General features: G+C 40.0%; 1 protein-coding gene across 1 annotated transcript in view; it reads left to right on the forward strand.

The window, feature by feature from the left end:
* MAST4 (microtubule associated serine/threonine kinase family member 4) overlaps window positions 1–18,938 on the forward strand; it is a 73,477-nt gene that overhangs the window by 50,224 nt on the left and 4,315 nt on the right. The window contains exons 16-25 of the mRNA XM_009884229.1: window positions 1,672–1,773; window positions 5,750–5,872; window positions 6,117–6,229; window positions 8,676–8,803; window positions 8,906–9,132; window positions 10,556–10,756; window positions 13,580–13,809; window positions 15,635–15,757; window positions 17,514–17,650; window positions 18,348–18,529. Coding sequence (XP_009882531.1) covers window positions 1,672–1,773; window positions 5,750–5,872; window positions 6,117–6,229; window positions 8,676–8,803; window positions 8,906–9,132; window positions 10,556–10,756; window positions 13,580–13,809; window positions 15,635–15,757; window positions 17,514–17,650; window positions 18,348–18,529 — 1,566 coding nt within the window. The remainder of the gene's footprint in view (window positions 1–1,671; window positions 1,774–5,749; window positions 5,873–6,116; window positions 6,230–8,675; window positions 8,804–8,905; window positions 9,133–10,555; window positions 10,757–13,579; window positions 13,810–15,634; window positions 15,758–17,513; window positions 17,651–18,347; window positions 18,530–18,938) is intronic.

Consider the following 18,938-nt stretch of genomic DNA (forward strand, 5'->3'; position numbering starts at 1 on the left):
GAGTCGAAAATTAATGACAAAATTTGCACTGTAGACTTTTATTTTGCACGTGGTATTAATTTTGTGTTTTGTAAAACAAATAGTCATGTGTTACAATCTAACTTACACTTGATGTAAATAACCTTCTGTTTGAAAGTGTCCATTTATCTTCCAGAAACTATATGTAGAAGCGTATGCTTGTAAACCTTATCTATTCCCACTCACTCTCCAAGACTGCTAGTCAGCTTAGTTTCTTGTTTTGACGTTGACTTGTCAGTTTCTTCTTTCATTTTGAGTATCTTTACTTACTGAAATCATTTACTGTCAGTATCTACAGGAGAACTCTCTTGTTGGATAAGTTTCCTGGGCTTGGTTACAAGGGCTGTGGTGCCCTTGTATTCAACTGTAAAAGCTGTGTTAAAGAACACAAACTATAGCCTAGATCTTTATTCCAGTTTCTGTGGGTGAAATCTATACTCTATTTGAAAATCTACTTTAAAATCTTGTCCCCTCATTTTACCTCGCTCCTTCGTCATTGTAGGTTGCCTTTGCTGCCGCCAAGTTGTATGAGTACAACTGTGGGAGGCGTCAGGGTAAACTTAGGTGCCTAAAATGATTGGGGTTAAAAATAATGCTCCAGAAACAGGTTATATTTTGTGCCTGTTTATTTCAGTACTTTTCCTTAAACTCTGGAATGCAAAGATTGAACTTGTGTGTAGCTTTTGATGATTACTTCTCCACTAATGATCATTTTGAAGGAAAAGTCTAGATCGTATAATGACAATGAAATCCTTAACAGCCTTCTGTATTTCCTGAGCTCATAGCATTCTGTTGCTCTGATGCCAAAATCCTTGTACCTCCCAAGAAACTTCTGCAGAGTTTTGTCTAAACCTGCAATGTGTTATGTTTGTGAAGGCAACTTCTGCTAAAAATCAGACAAAACTTGTGTAAGCTGTTATGAAGTTCATGTTCATATTGAAACTGGCACGCAATTTTCCATTGTTTAATTTAAATGAAAGTTTGCCAGAGTTTTTATTCAGCCTTACCTGAATACAGCAGGGTTTAATATCTTGATTGCATGATTTAGGCCCAACTTGCTATGAAGTGCAAAAGCCTTAGTAGTGTAGGAGTCAGTAGGGTGAGGTGGTTTTCCTCTGAAGTACAGGATACTTGGGAAAAATACTGCATTGGCATGTATCTCTCTAGAGCAGAGTCTGATACCTTGTCCCTTAGTCATGGGAGTAATGACTTTAGTGAGTCTAATAGCATTAGAGAAGGATTACAGGTGTGACCAGTGCCTGCTGGTCAGGTCATCTGTGTACATTTTGACAGCAGTTTCCATGGAACAGAACTGAAATTTAAACCATGATTTTGGGGAGGCAGGGAGAAGGGACAGCATACAAGTTGTGCTAATATTTTGCAATAATTTTCCATGAGCCAAGCATTCCTGTATTCTGTTGTTAAACGCTGTTTTGGGTTAAAGGATACTTCTGAGGAAAACGGGAACATAACAATATGTTTATGGAGTCTGTACACAGAATATAAAAATTGGAAGTAACTTGTGTGCAACAGAGAGCTACTTGAAAAAGTTGCCTTAACTCTGACTTTACTGCTAGCTCGCTACAAGAGCTTTCATACAGTTTCTGCTGAATGTTGGGATCAGACTTCAGTAACAACTTTCTGTTTTGCTAGATGAAATCAACTGGCCTGAAAAGGATGAAGCACCACCTCCAGATGCCCAGGATCTGATTACGCTGCTGCTCAGGCAGAATCCTTTGGAAAGACTGGGAACAGGTTAGGAGGCACTATTTTAAATTGTTAGTGCGCTAGAAACAGCTTCTATATTCAGCATTGGGAGCTTTTGTTCACCTGTTTATTTTGCCCGGGAAACATATGTCAGGGCATCTAGCATGACAACAAGCCATTATAGCAGAGGGTATTTTATATATTCAGACCGGTAATATGAGCTTAACAAGATGATGACTGTCCTTTTTTTTTTTTTTTTTTTTGAGTTTACACGTGGTTATTTGCATTTACTCTTCTCTTAATTTGATAAATAAAACAAATTTCTCGAAGACACAGTTAATCATTGGACAGGATTCGTTCGTGAATACAGTATTAAATAACTAAACATAGAAACAGAGAAGGGGAATCAATACACAACTGATGCTTCCTTCTTCAGGAGTATCATAGCCTGGCAAATTATTTCCTCCAGAATTTAGGGTGGGTGATGAGTACTCCAACTAATTATTCAGAAATGACTGTCTGAGAATGTGTTGTGGAAGTTCTTGTCATTCTCATTCAGCAAGCACTGCTGCCTCTTGTGAAAAGGAATAAAACCAAAAGTGTGAATGTTAAGTAGGTAAATGGCTATCGGTGAGAACACAAGCTGCCAGCTTATTCTACTGTGGTCATTCAGTGCTGTGTTCGTTCCATTTAGAGAGAAAAACCTGGCATGTGGTATTAGGAGCAGTGGGCCTACATAGGCTGGTGAAAGCACTGTGCATTTATGTGGTGGAGTTTTTGTTAGCCGATGGAGCAGGATTTATTTGGGAATTTGGGTGAGAGGCAGTAATGAAGAATATTGCACATGATTTTTACAGTGTTAATGTATGGGAACCCTAGTCACTGACTGCCATCGCACTGGGATGTCAGCACTATGTAAACACAGCAAAAAAGGCCCCCTGCATAAAAGAGACTGAATGTAAAGGTATAGTCGTCTTTGCCATGAACACTGTATGCCATGAATTTAAATACATTGGGGATGCTAAGGAAACCAAGTGGCAAGTTGAGTCAGCATGAGAGTACTTGGAAAACTGCTGGCAAAACTGAGTCCAGTGGTCAGATTGTGCTGCATGTTTTTAAAGCTAGAACAAAAAGGAGCTTTAGGAATCAGTTCACAACTGGCCTAACTGCAGCCGCTATGTGAGTATAACCCAGACCCCAAGTACTATTGACAGTCCCAAATGACAGGTCACCTTTTGGGACATGGTGTGACTGGGATGAGTGAACTGCATGTCCCTTGCTCCCTGAGTGTCTAGGATCTCTGTGAACAGCCCTTAGACTTCACTGTAGCTGATGGTGTGGAGTAAGTGGTATCCAGCAAAGTTTGTTCTTCTCCCTTGCACCGTGTTGAACAAGTTAAGAGTGAGGGGTTGTCATGCCCCAGTCAGCTTTTCCACTTGCTGCCTGCTTCGTCTGCTGCAAAGGACACTGTTGCCAAAGGCAAAATGAAGAGCCACAGCTAGTTCCATTCCCTTGTTTTGAATATACTGCTTTCAGGCATGGTTGTTGCATTGCCAGGATGCTTTTTCCGGTAAACACTGTTAATTCAGGGCTGTCACCCTGTGAGAGGCTGGATCAGAAGCAAATTGCAAATTCTGCCTCTTTTGCTGCAGCTGGTTGAGAAAGTGAATTGGCTAAAATGAGGCTGGCTTAACTACTGTAATGGTCAGTGCTGCTGCATGGAGCACCTCTGCAGCTTGTTTATGGGCTGATTTCTTTCAACTGTTCGTGGTCTGTCAAGAGCTGGCAGTCTGGAGGAAGAAACCTGGCAGCAGTTTCTTTGAAACACAGAGGGGTGTTCAGAAATGGTAACAAAGATTTTTTTTGTCAGAAGCAACTCCCAGAAATGGAGGCTGCAATGTGACAGGTCCCAGGGGGGCACTGGAAAATAGCACAGTTTATCCCAGGCTCCACCATGCATTTCAAATGTCAGCCCTATCTGTTTAATACGTATTAGCTAGCTGAATAACACTCCGTGAAAATTGTAATTTTGTATTTGCTCAGGAGACCCGAGTGGCATGGTCAAGTTGAAGCAAGAGATAGATACGGTATTTGTTTTGAAGAAGGAAAGTGACAGAAAAAAGACCTCTTTGGGTTGAAGTGTCTGATACCAATCAAGAATTATAGAATCCTGACATGATATCCAATTATTGTGCTCAGAGAATTGTTTGTTTCTTGGCTGATGACTTAAAATTAGATGTGATTTTGGTTTCCTTTGGGAAGATTTGGCTTTTATGAATTTGTCCTTGCTGCAGTCAGAAAAGCAAAGAACCCAACCTAGGAATCTTGACACACTGACTTACAGACTAACCCTGGAGACTTCACACCTTTCCTATGGCTTTTTCCTGACTTAGCCTTGACATAGGGAAGTATACATACTGTATCAATATGGTGGGTTGACTTTGGCTGGCCACCAGGTGCCCACCAAGCTGCTCCATCACTCCCCCTCCTCAACTGAACAGGGCCACCCCCCCTTCTTCCTGGGCTCAACTTCACTCCCAGTTTCTCTACCTCCTCCCCTTGAGTGGTGGCGGGGGGGATGGGGAATGGGGGCTGTGGTCAGTTCATCACACATTGTCTCTGCCACTCCTTCTTCCTCACCTCACACTCATCCCCTGCTACAGCTTGGGATCCCACCCACAGGAGACAGTTCTCCACAAACTACTCCAGCGTGGATGCTTTCGACAGAGAGCAGTCCTTCAGGAACAGACTACTCCAGCCTGGGTCCCTCACGGGGTCACAAGTCCTGCCAGCAAACCTGCTTCAGCGTGGGCTCCTCTCTCCATGGGGCCACAGGTCCTGCCAGGAGCCTGCTCCACCACAGGCTTTCCATGAGTTCACAGCCACCTTTGGGCATGCAGCTGTTCTGGTGTGGGGTCCTCCATTGGCTGCAGGTGGATATCTGCTCTACTGTGCACCTCCATGGGCTGCAGGGGGACAGCCTGCCTCACCATGGTCTTCACCACGAGCTGCAGGGGAATCTCTGCTCAGGTGCCTGGAGCGCCTCCTCCTCCTCCTCCACTGACCTTTGTGTCTGTAGAGTTGTTTCTCTCGTATGTTCTCACACATGTCTCCCAGCTGCTGTTGTGCAGCAGTTTTTTACCCTTTTGTAAACATGTTATCACAGAGGCGCTACCATTGTTGCTGATGGGCTCAGCCTTGGCTAGTGAGGAGTCCATCTTGGAGCCAGCTGCCATAGGCTCTGTCAGACATAAGGGAAGCTTCTAGCACCTTCTCACTGAAGCCGCCCCTGCAGCCTTCCCGCTACCAAGGCCATGCCATGTAAACCCAATACAATCAAGTTGGCACTAGCTCTTGCTGCTGCAGGTTACCTGTTCAGATTTTTGAATTAGACTGATGCTTATTGATATCCTCACTCACCTCCCCAGGACAAAAATTCCAGTATTTCATTGTGTTCTTACAGTTGTTTCTTAACTTGAAACTAGTGTCATTGTTTAACTTACATTATAAAAAATAGGCAGTAATCATAAGAAGATAAATGATAAGTAGTTTCCTATAGAATTGTGTATTACTGCCATAAAACACCAAAAGGAGCTCCTGATCAGCAATGGTATTTTCATTGAGCAACTATTAAGAATCTTTCTTCATTACTCTCTGACTTGTACTTACTCAGCTAGTAGCACTTATTTATATTTTGATGACTACTTCTGCTACATCTGATGCTTCTGACTAATGTGTAGAGGACTGATAATAATTAGTATACCCAGAAAAATAGAAATGTTAAAAGGGGAAAGATGATAAAACAATGCTACCACTGTTAAAGAAATGGCAACAACAAAACAGGGACAGGGAGGTGCTCTGACAGGTTTAGGAGATCATAATGGAAACGGGTAGTAAATGTTCCTGCCTACAGTGATGGCTGTGCCTTTCCATGATAATTTGCATTTTTTGGCCAGGGGGTTAGTTGAAGTAATGTCAGAGGATTTGGTATAATTAGCTCAGTGTTTTTCTCTGGCTCCCCCAGGTGGTGCATATGAAGTAAAACAGCATCAGTTCTTCAGGAGCCTTGACTGGAATAGTCTGCTGAGGCAGAAAGCAGAATTTATTCCTCAGTTGGAGTCTGAAGATGACACAAGTTATTTTGACAGTAGGTGTTTGATGGTATTTAAAAAATGTGATGAATGCCTTGTTTAAATAATCACTGCCTTTGACTTTTGCTTACTGCTTTGAAAATCTGCTTTAGCAGAACCACTGTCAGCTTGCAGTTTCACTGGTGGTTTGACATTTCTGCAGAAATAATCTTAAGAATAAAGTTTCACTTTTAGTTACTATTAAAGCTTGGTACCCATTATTCCTGATAAATTAAAATACTTTCTTTCCCTTGTCTGTAGCTCGTTCTGAGAAATATCACCATATGGAAACTGAGGAAGAAGATGATACCAATGATGAAGATTTTAATTTGGAGATAAGACAGTTTTCATCATGTTCACACAGATTTTCAAAAGTAAGTAAAAATTGCTGTAATGTTAGTATGTAATGTGTACACAAACATTTTGCTGCTTTTTTAGAGTTTGGAAATGTTAGATATGGAAGAGATATATAGGGCATTGTTTCCTTAAGAAATGCTACCTGAAATTGAGCAAGAATGAAATGAATGCTATCGAATCAAAACTTTCTTATCGAATCCTCCCATGTTATTTCTTGCATCCTTGAGAAGGTAATAGAAAATTCTATAAATAGATTGTTATTTCTGTAGAAAATACATGGTAATGTAAGAGAAAGATTAGGGAATTTAGAATCCCCTCAAGGGAGGTGATTCTGCGCCTCTGCTCCGCTCTCAGGAGACCCCACCTGGAGTACTGTGTCCAGCTCTGGAGCCCCCAACATAAGAAGGACATGGACCTGTTGGAGTGAGTCCAGAGGAGGGCCATGAAGATGACCAGAGCACCTCACCTATGAATACAGGCTGAGAGAGTTGGTGTTGTTCAGCCTGGAGAAGACAAGACTCCAGGGAAACCTTATTGCGACCTTTCAGTATCTGAAGGGGGCCTACAAGAAAGCTGGAGAGGGACTTTTTAGTAGAGCAGGTAGCGACAGGACAAGGGGTAATGGCTTCAAACTGGCAGAAGGTAGATTTAGATTAGATATCAGGAAGAAATGTTTCACTCTGAGGGTGGTGAGACACTGGAACAGGTTTCCCGGAGAAGTTGTGTATGCCCCGTCCCTGGAAGTGTTCAAGGCCAGGCTGGATGGGGCTTTGAACAACCTGGTCTAGTGGGAGGTGTCCCTGCCCATGGCAGGAGGCTTAGAACTAGATGAACCTTCCAACCTAAACCATTCTGTGGTTCTGTGAAACTAAACATGTGTTCCTTACATTGGTTTCCTTGTACAAAGTTTGCGTGTTGCTTCAGTTGTGTCCTGGGTATCTTGCAGGTGATGGTGTAACAAAGATTACAGTACTAGCTTATAGTAGCTATTAATTAAATGACATTAGACTGAAGGGAGAAAGCAAAGTAGTGGTTAGCATGGGATTTGGTCAAGGAGAGATGTGGATTTGAGGGAGTGATTTGAATGCTGTGAATTAAAGGTAAAGCTAACTGTCCAAAGGGTAGTATACTTTAGTAGTTGAGATGAGAGCTAATTATTGCTGGACAAGGGATGCCAGTAGGAGCACAGTGGACATGCTGAGGAAATACTGTGGAGGGTAAATTGGCCGGAAATAATGGAAGTGGAATGCTAATGAACATGCTTTTAGTCTTAACGTGGCATCCAGCGGTGATTTTCAAAAGAAGTGTTTAAAGGTATTTGGAAAGTCTGTGTTTGTATCTTGTTTGTCCTGAGTTATGTTTTAAGGAGTTGGTGGATCTTACGCTGGGTCTGCAGTACCACATATGTATTGCATCTCTGATAGCGTGGAAGAGGAGAGACAGGAATCGTGGATGTAGTTATCCTCGTTCTTTGTAAACTCCTTATTTTGACTTTGTTTCAAATTCAGATACTGGTAAATGGTGCAGTCTCTTTAGAGATAACTTGGACAAGAGGCAATGGGCACAAACTGAAACACAAGAACGTCTGTCTGAAGACAACAGTTTCTTACTGTGAGAGTGATCGAGCACTGGCACAGCTGTCCAGAGAGGTTGTGGAGTCTCCATCCTTGGAGGTCTTCAAAAGCCACCAGGACAGGGTCCTGAGCAACCAGCTCTAAGTGACCCTGCTTGTGCAGAGAGGTTGGACAACATGACCTGGAGAGGTCCCTTCTGACCTTATTTTGTGAACTTCTGTCCTTCTGAAAGCTCTGTACCACAGTAATAGTTTGGTTTGTTAATGCTGTTGTGTCATTGTGTATCTAGCTGTGCCTCTTAGGCTGTAGAATATACAGATGACAATTCCTGTGTGCCGTTTGTCAGCTAAGAAAACAACAGACTTCCAATGATCAGGGTTTATTTTTTCAAAGTCTGTTAGCCAAGTAATTTATTCTTAACTTCAAAGTCAATTCAGGTTAATTTTTCTGCTTCCGCCACCTGACTGGTAGATACTAAGTCAGTATCTTACGGTTAGGGCTTTTTTACCTTGATTTGCTTTATGTTTGTGATTTAATCCAAGATACACCTTAATCCTGAGACCTAGAGACTCCAAGGCTGTGGATTTTGTTTGTATTTTCTTGGTTAACACAGTGAAATGGGAAGAAAGCTGATGAATTTGTAATGAGAATAGGCATTATTTGTGACCCTGTATATGAGGAGCCAAGAAAGCAAAATAGGAAAGCATTTTAAGAACAAAAACTCTTGGAAATTTAAAAAAACTCAAGAAGTTTAAAGTCTGCACTCTGAAATACTGTATAAGCATTTAGAACATGCAGAGTCCAGCCTGAAATGCACTTTCTTGCATCCCTTTTTATATCAAATGTGTTGTGACAAGTTGAGGTTTTTCTGCTTTTTTGTCTGTAACAGGTTTTTAGTAGCATAGATCGAGTCACTCAAACGCAAGGTGAAGAAAAAGAAGATGCAGGAGACAAAACAAAAAGTGTGACGTTGCCTTCTGTGGAATCTTTAAGCTGGAGTTCAGAATATTCTGAAATGTAAGTAGGAGGTGGTGCTGGAAGTGGTTCATGTCCTGCTTGTCAGGTAGCAGGCCTCCTTATCTCAATAACTGCATGAGAGTTTCCTTATTTTTAATGCAGACAACAAATATCTACATCTATCTCCTCTGACACTGAGAGGCAGCGACACAGTTCTGGTTTGCTTCCGAAGTTGGCCATATCAGCTGAAGGAGAACAGGATGATTCCACCAGCTTAGTGGGACTCCAGGAGGAACAGGACAAGCCTACGTTTGTGAGCGAGGAAATAGTGCAAGATGAACCTGAAGTAACCACTCCAGCAAGTACAATCAGCAGCTCCACGCTGTCAGGTAATTCACAGTGGTTCTCTTGACTGATTGCATTAGAAACAGTTGTGAACGTTTTTTGTTTAGCAGTAGCATTCATGAATTTAGAAGTCCTGTATTTCAGAACTGCTTTAAAACAAAACATCCCATGAGGGGTCCGGTTTGGGATCAGGCTCAAGCTAATAAAATCTCATGAAAATATGTGTGGGAAAGTTTCAACATTTTTGGAAATGCCAACATTTGATGTCACCCCACTGACTGTAGTATCTTGCTGGTTTTGTACTTTCAGAGGAGAATTTTATGTAACTGTTGGAAGAGCTGATACTTAACACAGATCGAGGCTTATCCATATATAGGTCCCAGTTACCTTCGCTACACATTCACCTGTCTTCAGCTTATTTCTCTTTTGTACCTCACTGAATTTTCTCAAGATACCCTTTTCTGGTCTCATACCCCTCATTTCCCATGTAGTCCACATATTCCTCCCCCTTCCTCCTCTCCATTTCTGGGAAAATACATTTCTTCAGCATCATCCGTCTAAGACTTTGACTATCCTGTACGCCAAGTCTCGCTCACTTCCCCCAGTGCCATGTTATGTTGTTGGCATTAGCACAGTAGTCACGGTGATGGCTCAAAGCATCTGATCCTCTTCTGTCACTTGTCAATTACAATTAAGAGTAATTTCATTTTTCTGTGGTCCATTAGCAGCAGGATATGCAGTGATCTTAAAGGAATACTAGGAATTACTGCTATATCTTTAAAGAGGCAACCTACCCTTGGTGTGTGTTTCATAAGGTCATGCAACTTTCTTGTGACATCTTTGAGTTTTTGAAGGAATCCCATGCAGGTTGTGCATGTGCCACCAGGCCTTTACGGTTTGTTTCATTGTTTGAAATATTGTTGTCCTTCCTTCATTTAGTATTGTGGAAGTTTGTTACCTATAGTAGACTAATACCAATGTGGATGTAATAGTGAGTTTAGTGGTGCCAGGTATCTTTCTCCTGTGTGGTAGAAAACCACCCAAAGAAAAAAAGCAAAAGATAATAATGAAAAATAAAATTATACTTAATGTTTTAATGATTTTGGAAAAGTTGTTAAGCTGATAGCAGCTTAGGTAGGATTGGAGCCTTTCATTTACTTTAGAAGGAGTTCACATGAAAAATAAATGTATCTTTAAGTTGTCTTAAGGTATGTGCTTCATATTGAGATACCAGACTTGCTTCAGCTTTTTTCTCTTATTTTACTTTAGCCAGTGACTAGGAAAACCTGTTGTTCCAATTAATTCTTATAACTTTTATGCATCCTGTAAGTCTGGAAGAAATATTCATTGTAATGTTGTTTTATGAACTTGTTAACAGAAAGAAAAATTTCTATCTCACAATTGTACCATTTCCCCCCCCGACCCCCAGTTTTCCCTCAATGTGTTTATCCCTTCTTCTTTGTACAGTTGGCAGTTTTTCAGAGCACTTAGATCAGATAAATGGAAGAAGTGAGAGTGTGGACAGTACAGATAACTCCTCGAAGCCACCCAGTGAAGTCACATCTCACATGGCTCGTCAGCGATTAGAAAGCACAGAGAAAAAGAAGATCGCTGGAAAAGTCACAAAGTCCCTTTCTGCAAGTGCTTTGTCCCTCATGATCCCAGGAGGTACAGATAAATCTTCTTGTTTGAAGTGTTGTGATTTATGCATACTTGATGGTTTATGATGTAAATGCAAGATTTTGGAGTCTAGAATGGATACTGTGTCGCACCTTTTTGTTTTTCTTCTTGTTCACCTGTGTTACTAGGTGGTGCAGTCTCATTACTGAGTTACAATGGTCCCATTACAGCTGAGGGACCTTCTCTGACAGGCGAAAATGTAGCTTAGTGGTGACTACTTGGTGTTTCATTGGCATCAGGATGCAGGCTTCAGTCCTTGGCCCATCCTACCGTAGGGGTATAGCTTAAGTTTTAATTAACTCACTGTGTACAGCTCCAAGAATAGCTGTTTGTTACAGCAGCACGTTCAGCCTGACTAGTTCTCTCCCATCTCACATAAGGAAATATGATAAACCAGAGAGAAGGGTCACAAAAGTAGAAATTGCATGTAGGTTCCTGTTTGTACTACACTGGCTTACACAGAGTGCTCAAAATTTGAAGACAGAAGTATTGCTGTAAGTAAGTGGAAGTATAACAGTAGTACTGAGTGTTGCCAGGTGAAGCATTGGTGCTTTGCTTTTTAGTGGTTCAGAGTCAAAGTCCAAATTTCCCAAACTTTGAGGGATTTCTTCCAGAAGTGGGATTACATCTCAGCTTTGCACACTGGCCATATGCTGCTTTTAGACTTTAGGTGTAGTATTTAAGTATCTGCTGGTCTGATAACATAACCCTGCACTTGCTCCATAAGTTCAAAGGTAGCTTTGATAGTAACTTCATCAGGTTGCTTTGAGTCCTCAGGCTAGTGTAGAATTGTACAGTGTTGAAGAGTTGGTCCTGGCTTTTCTCTTAGGCTTCAACCGTCTTTGGGTTGTAAAGCACGTATGCCTTAGGTGCTCCTTAGTACCTTGGTGAGCAAACACTGCTGTTGGCTTGTGTTGTTTTGGAGACTTTGGAGAGGTGAAGGACCCATCTGTTCCCAATTACTGCAGGATTTGCCTCATGTTTTCTACCTTTCTTCACCATACAGTTTTAAGAACAGTATAGGCTTCCTATGCGGTACCTGTAATTCCAGCAGGTAACCATGAAGATTTTTAATGAGATAAGTCAAGAGGAAAATGTTGAGTCTCAGTTAAAGAGGAGTACTTTGCCCCTGCTTGAATGAGGACAACCAGGTGACAATGAAAAGAATACTTCATATTTCTGTGGTGCTGTCCAAAAGTGAATGATTGTTCTCACCAAATGCTTGAGAGATGAAGATGACTTAAGTTTTACAATGAGAAAAATAATGACCGTGTGCTCAGTCTGTTCAGGGCAGTGTTGACACTGAAAACTGTAGGTGGCTTGCAAACACTCTGGGCTTGTTCCTTGTGTAGGCTCTTTCTTCCAAATAATATTTCTGTCCCATATGTCATGGTTTTTTGGTATACCTCTGTAATGGTTAGCATTATGGTTATTTTTTCTGCTTGTAGAGGGCCTGTAGTGCATGCTAATTATTGAGATTAGCTGTCACAGGAGCATGATACATGTGTGGCACAGCCAAGTAACACTCAGGATTTATTCATCAGTTTGTATTCTAGTCGTTCTTTCACAGCTATTGAGTAAGAATCACTAAGTTCAGAGATTATATATACTGAGTTAGTGTGCTCATTAAATGATGGTTTTCTTTCAGTTTGATCTCAGCATCATTCTATAAAATCCAAACTTAGCTTTACCTACACCTAAAAATGTTGTCATTATGTCTATATCAACCAAAATCTTGTTAGCTGTACCTAATACTGTCCAAAAAACCTACCTTACTCATATTTATCCATAAAATAAATGACAGCAACATACAGCCTGTGTTCCTGACCTGAGTCACGTAGCTGAGAGTCACAGGATGTGTCCCACATGCAGCAGAAGGCAGAGATCAGGGGATCTGAGCACATTTCAGAGCCAGAGGTTGACAGTGACAGCCCCCTTGGGGCTTGGTTGTTCTGTGAGATTTCAGCGTACTGATCTCTGGGAGCCTCTGGTGACTTGCATCCAGGGAGGAGTGCTGCTGCTGTCATAGTGTATCTGCCCCCTCGTGACATGGCTTGGCACGGATACCAAACCTGGAATCTTTCTGAAGTTCATTCCTTTGCAGAGCTGTCACCCTGTTACAGTCACCAAAGTGTGTTTTACACTGCTGCAATTGTGTTTACATTTGCACAAACATGAGCACATAGTGCTTTCAAAAAAATGAAATAAAACAAAGTGGTAATTGACATTGTTGCAAGAAATTCTTGTGGTCTCACACGATGTAGCAGAATGTAGAAATGGAAGCTTGGTACAAGCATTGAATTAGTGTCCTATGTACCAACTAGATACTGTGGTTTAATTACAGTAGTCTTTATCTGTATCTATATATAACTGAAACCAAAAAATCAACTAGCACTTTGTTTAGCACTGCTGGATGATTTGGGGGATAGTTTTTGGTGTACTCACAATAACATCTACTACCAAACTCTGATTTTCTTTTGATGAGTGTTTGTTAGGAAGACGCTGATAATTGTTCTTTCAAAGTTAGCAATGAGTGTGTTTCCTATCTAAAAGGAAAAACATCTAAAAAATTAACCTTCGCATTAAAATATACAGTTTATGCTAGAAGTAAAGATATTTAGTTCTAAGACCTGTTTGTTAGTTAAACTTCTCATTCACTAAGATACACACAAATTGAGGAGAGAGTGCTTATGCAAAGACAATAAAATATTTTGACACAAAAGTGTCATAAAACTAAGCAAATTCCTTGTTCTGTGTCTGTATTTGTGTGTGCTCAGAATGTACTCTAATAGGCAGATTTTTTTCTTCTAGATGTGTTTGGTGTTTCTCCTTTGGGAAGTCCTATGTCTCCTCATTCCCTGTCATCTGATCTTTCATCCTCCCGAGATTCATCTCCAAGCCGTGATTCATCAATTGCTGTTGCAAGTCCTCATCAACCAATAGTAATTCACAGTTCAGGAAAAAAGTATGGCTTCACCATCAGAGCAATCAGGGTTTACGTGGGTGACAGCGATGTCTACACTGTGCACCATATTGTTTGGGTAAGATAACACAGTTTTTTGTGTATATGCAGTCACAGAAAACTGTAATAATGTGTTTGCTTTTGAGTTTTGTACCTATGGTACCTGTTTGTTGACAGTTACTGTGTAAATTGTGATGTTGTGCCAAACAATTTCCTTAGAATGAAATTCATCCATGTACACAAGACCAGTATTGGCTGTAGGGACAACACAAGCCACCTTTGGCAGAAGAGGTACCTACATACGATGTTGACCTTCTGCATGGGTTACTTTCGCTTTTGGCAAGTTTGGCAATTGTGAACAGCCATGTCTGAAGTTGAGAGTACTGTGGCTTAGAAAACCAGAGGTTTTGTGCAGCCCCTTTTGATTGAGGGCAGGATCTGCAAAACTAGGAAATTGTGAACAGAAATATTTGAAATATACATGGAGTCTATTAAACTGTGTCAATTCCAGGATTCATGAAAGTCAACAGTATTTTACTAGACACAAGTAGCCTGATTTCAAGTACTGACTTTCTTTTGTGTAGAAATGTGTAAATCACTTGGAATTGTGAATACCTTTGAGGATTCTATGGCACAGGAAAAAGACTGACTGTTTTGCATAAACTATGTATTCTTCATCTTCTGTTCACTACTCATTTGAACGAAGTAGGAGACAGGCTAAAGGAAAGGACAGCAGTTCTTGCATTTCATTGGTTATCAACCTCGTTAATTGTAAAATAAATATATACCTATTTGTAAATTTATATGTATATTTATTTCATAATTGAGGCTGATAACAAATTATATATCATTTATATATTATACGTACATAAATATTGTGTGTGTATAAACTAATATATTTCAACTACTTTAAAATAATTTTGAAAAATTTATTACAAATTTATCAAAAGCTTTGAAGTTTTGTGTCATGCTTTGTTCTAAACATGTATTGTAGGTTTTGAAGTAGCCATGCTACTGGAATGGTAGTGTATTACCTATTCTTCATTCATGTTGTTTACCTCTCAGACCTCTTAATCTGTCAAGAGCATTGAATCTGGAGAATAGGGTACATTTGATTGATAATGGAATAAATCAAAAAGTTGGATTTCTTGCCACTGTCGTAGCATCACATCAGTGAAAGCAAAGGGAAAAATTGGTACACTGCAGTCAAAGTGAAGCCTTGGCTTTTTTTTTCAAAACACTATAGGTTTGTTGGGTTTTTTTAGCACTGTAGGCTTCAGTAGTGGCTATATGACTTAAAATTCCTTAAAAGTTCCATTTTAAAATATAATAAATTTTTCAAGCCACCTTCAGAATAATTTGCAGTTCAGTTTTTTTGGTCCTTCGTCACCTTTGTGCTGCACTGTTCCCTCTAATGGGCAGCCTGGTGAATTTGATCCAAAAGAATACAATCCTTAACTATGCGGTGGAGTTAACTTTTATCATGATTAGGGTACTGTGTGTGACCATTGCCTTAATTACATCAGTATTTCTCAATGTTGGATGCTAAAAAAGTTCATTCAATTCTGAAATTTTGCCATGGGGATTGAAATCACCACTACTTTATTATGCATGAAAACTGCCCTGCCATACAGAGCTTACTTAATACCAGTGGCAACAATCGGTTTCAGTGAGCTTTGAAACCATTCCAGGTGCTGTGTAGGTATGAAGTTTGAGTAAGTAGTTGATGATAAAATGGCTGGTCTGTTTTTTCCTCTTTCTTTTATATAATTTAATATCTGTTAGTTTTCTTCATTGCTAACTGGTTTTGTAGGAAGAGTTCATTAAACAAAGTCTGCTTTTGAAAGTATGAAGGTTAAACAGGAATCCATTTTGTGTATATTCTCTTTGTCTCTGATTTCCAGAATGTGGAAGAAGGGGGTGCAGCTTACCAAGTGGGTCTAAAAGCTGGAGACCTGATCACTCATATCAACGGAGAGCCAGTGCATGGTCTTGTTCATACGGAAGTCATTGAGTTGTTGTTAAAGGTAACTCTTGAACAGCTGGGATACAAAGCACTTGCTGGTTTCACCAAGGATTGAGGGGTTGTTTGTTTCCTTCAGAGATGAGTTATCAGATTTTGCAGTTGTTCAAGTACTATTGCACAGATATGGAGAAAGGTCAATGACTTCATCTTGCTATGATTTCAGTTCCTCTGCAATAAGCTGGCACTGCTGCTGAGCTAGCTGAAGTACATTTGAGGCACTGACACAAAGAAATGCCTCTTGCTTCTCAAAAACTTGACATTTTCAAACACTTTCTTGAATTCCTCCATCTTGATCAGGTAATTCAGGCTTTTGATGGTGATGCTACTTCTCGTTTTCTCCTTTTAAAGTGAAATCCATGAGGAAAAGTGGAAACAAGAACATGAACTATTTTCTTGCCTAATGTACAGGAACTTGCCTTTCATAATCTTAAGGCGCAAGAAGTTTATGTCTCTTCTATAGCTAGGCACGTCCCACAGAGTTTCTTTGCTTAATGAAGTTCTGATCCTGGAGTTGGATTTTTTGTGAATAATCTATCACATTTTTCTCCTGTGGAGTTTTCCAAGGTCTATCCTATCACAAAATTACATTTTTTCCTTAAAAACAAACAGACAAAAACCCCAACTTCTAGTTCAGTAGTGTCCTAGCTTTTCATATTGCTCATCATATTGCAGTTTTTATGTAATCTTTTCAGCACAGACTAGTGTAAGTCAGAATTATTTTTGACAGCTGTATATTTACTTCCTATATTACTGACAATTTATGATGTTGTATGCAGAGCTTGGCCTGTCAAAGGGAGTAGTCAGTTACAGAAGAAGATTGGAAAACAATGAAGTAATGGGGAAATATAAAGAGCTGAGCAAAGATGCAGAGTACACTTTTCCTTAAGTCTTTATCTTCCTTCTATGAAACCAGGAGGAACTTCCAAGTTTTCCAATTTCGCAAGAAACGTCTAAGAGAAAATTCTGCGATTTTAGGCAGTTGGGTGTGCAGTTGTTTTCTGTCCGATAGAGAAAAAGAGGAACATGACAACCCTGCATACTGCTTACTAGATTAAACTCAAGAGATTGTTGTTTATCCAAATGTGCTGTATCATAAATTAATTTGGGCTCTTGGAATTCCTTTGAAAATAAGTACACTGTAGTGTTATACAGTGCTGGGCAGGAGGTATGGATTTTAAAACATAATTTAGATATTTTCAGTTGGCTTTATTTACTCAGTCATCTGTTCATGCAAACGGTCATAAAAACCTGAACTTAATGTTATTTGTTATCTCTTTTGAACAAGATAAAAGGATTCTTTGGGATAGGTAATGAAGATTAAGAGTTCTCCATTTCATAATTGTAATCGTTGGTATCTTGAGACGTGAATGGCCAGTGAATTGTCCACTGTGCAGTGACGTCTGTGCTTTGTGGGGAAATGGGATATTTCTGTAGAAGCTTTCATCTTGAAAATTGCAGTCTTGGTCAATCCTTGGTCTCCTTCTGCCTAGCCACAATTATTGGAATTTCTCCATGTCCCAAAGCTGGAACAGAGGAAGCTTAGGAAATTTGCCAGAATTTAAGAATTTTGAGAAGTTTAGAATCATTGTTTATCTTACGTAAATTAGCCTGGCAATGTCTGCACAGGGCTCCCTACACTGCCAGCTCTTACTGTGATGCTGGAGCTCTGTCTCGTTGCATTCACGTTTGTGGTGTAGCTTCAATATAAGGCAAAGTCGTATTACTCATGCCTAAAGGTTCCTCCTCCATTTTGGCAGAGTGGCAACAAAGTCTCAGTCACGACAACCCCTTTTGAAAATACTTCCATCAAGACAGGACCTGCCAGGCGAAACAGCTACAGAAGCCGAATGGTCAGGCGCAGCAAGAAAACCAAGAAGAAAGAGAGTTTAGAGAGGTGAGTAAGCCTTTTGTTTCATGGTGAATATGTTTCCTTGTGTGTTTGTATACATAACAATTAATTTAAAGTATGAAGTTAATACAGTTCTCTCTCTTGTCTTGTATGTCTTTTTACCTTATTCTATGGGATCCTTCAGTTGTAACATGTCCTTCCAGTCCTGTTTTGCCTAAACTAGATCTGTTAAAATAACCCCTAAAAATTTGGCATGGCACACAGAGGATATGGGTAAGAAAGTGAAAAACTGAGGTTTTATCTTAATTTGGTTTAAGTATATATTTTTCTACTTGTTTAATTGAACTTTCTAGTGCTAAGTTTATGGGCATTTTTAGTTTGATAAGTTCATGTTTATTTTGTAAATACATCGCTAGTACTTTATAGATATTTCTTCAGTTTTGGTGGGCTCTTAAGGAAGATTTATACTCATAAGGAGCTAACTGTTCTTCTGAAATATAGTGAGTAAATTTTAGTACAAATAGATTTAGTTACAATATCTATCCCACCTATTAGCAAATAAGGATATTTTCTGAACTTCACATTCTGCAGTGTGATTTGCCTTCATGTAAACATAAATAGTTGCTTGTCTTGAAGGTAATGGGAGAGGGAATTGATGTCAGCTTGCAAGAGTTTTGCCTGTGGTAATAGTATCTTTTGTGTATCTTTACTTCTGATTAATCCTGTGCTCTTCTCACACTAGGAGAAGATCTCTTTTTAAAAAGCTGGCCAAGCAACCCTCTCCTCTTCTTCACACCAGCAGAAGTTTCTCCTGCCTGAACCGATCGCTTTCATCAGGGGAGAGCTTGCCTGGGTCTCCAACCCACAGCTTATCTCCTAGATCACCTACCCCAAGCTACCGCTCTACTCCTGATTTTCCATCTGGTGAGTGTTAAGGAGTGGAGGGCAGAGGAAAAGGACTTGAAGTGTATTCTACTTCTTGTGAGCCCCCCAAATCTGTTGCAGTCTGCTAAGAGTAGTCAGTTTTGACAAGCATAATCATTGAACAGCTGGTTTCTGTCTGGAAACAGGAAAAAGACTCTTGATGCAAAATCAAAGGTGTTTTCATGATACAGAAGCACCTAAAAAAGGAACTGTCTGGTAGGTTTGTCCCAGAGTTTAAATCCAAGTCCAATGGCTACAAGTAGAATAATAAACCACCTCAATTTGGAGTAAAAGATATAATCTTGCCTAAGAGAAGCTGATTGATAAAAGAATGAAACTGAGGAAAAAGGTGCTGTATAATGGAACTATCATGGGCACTCAAGAATGCAGATATATTGCTGAAAAGATT

This window comes from Charadrius vociferus, unplaced genomic scaffold (assembly GCF_000708025.1).
Source record: "Charadrius vociferus isolate BGI_N301 unplaced genomic scaffold, ASM70802v2 scaffold183, whole genome shotgun sequence".
In the NCBI taxonomy this organism is placed as follows: domain Eukaryota; kingdom Metazoa; phylum Chordata; class Aves; order Charadriiformes; family Charadriidae; genus Charadrius; species Charadrius vociferus.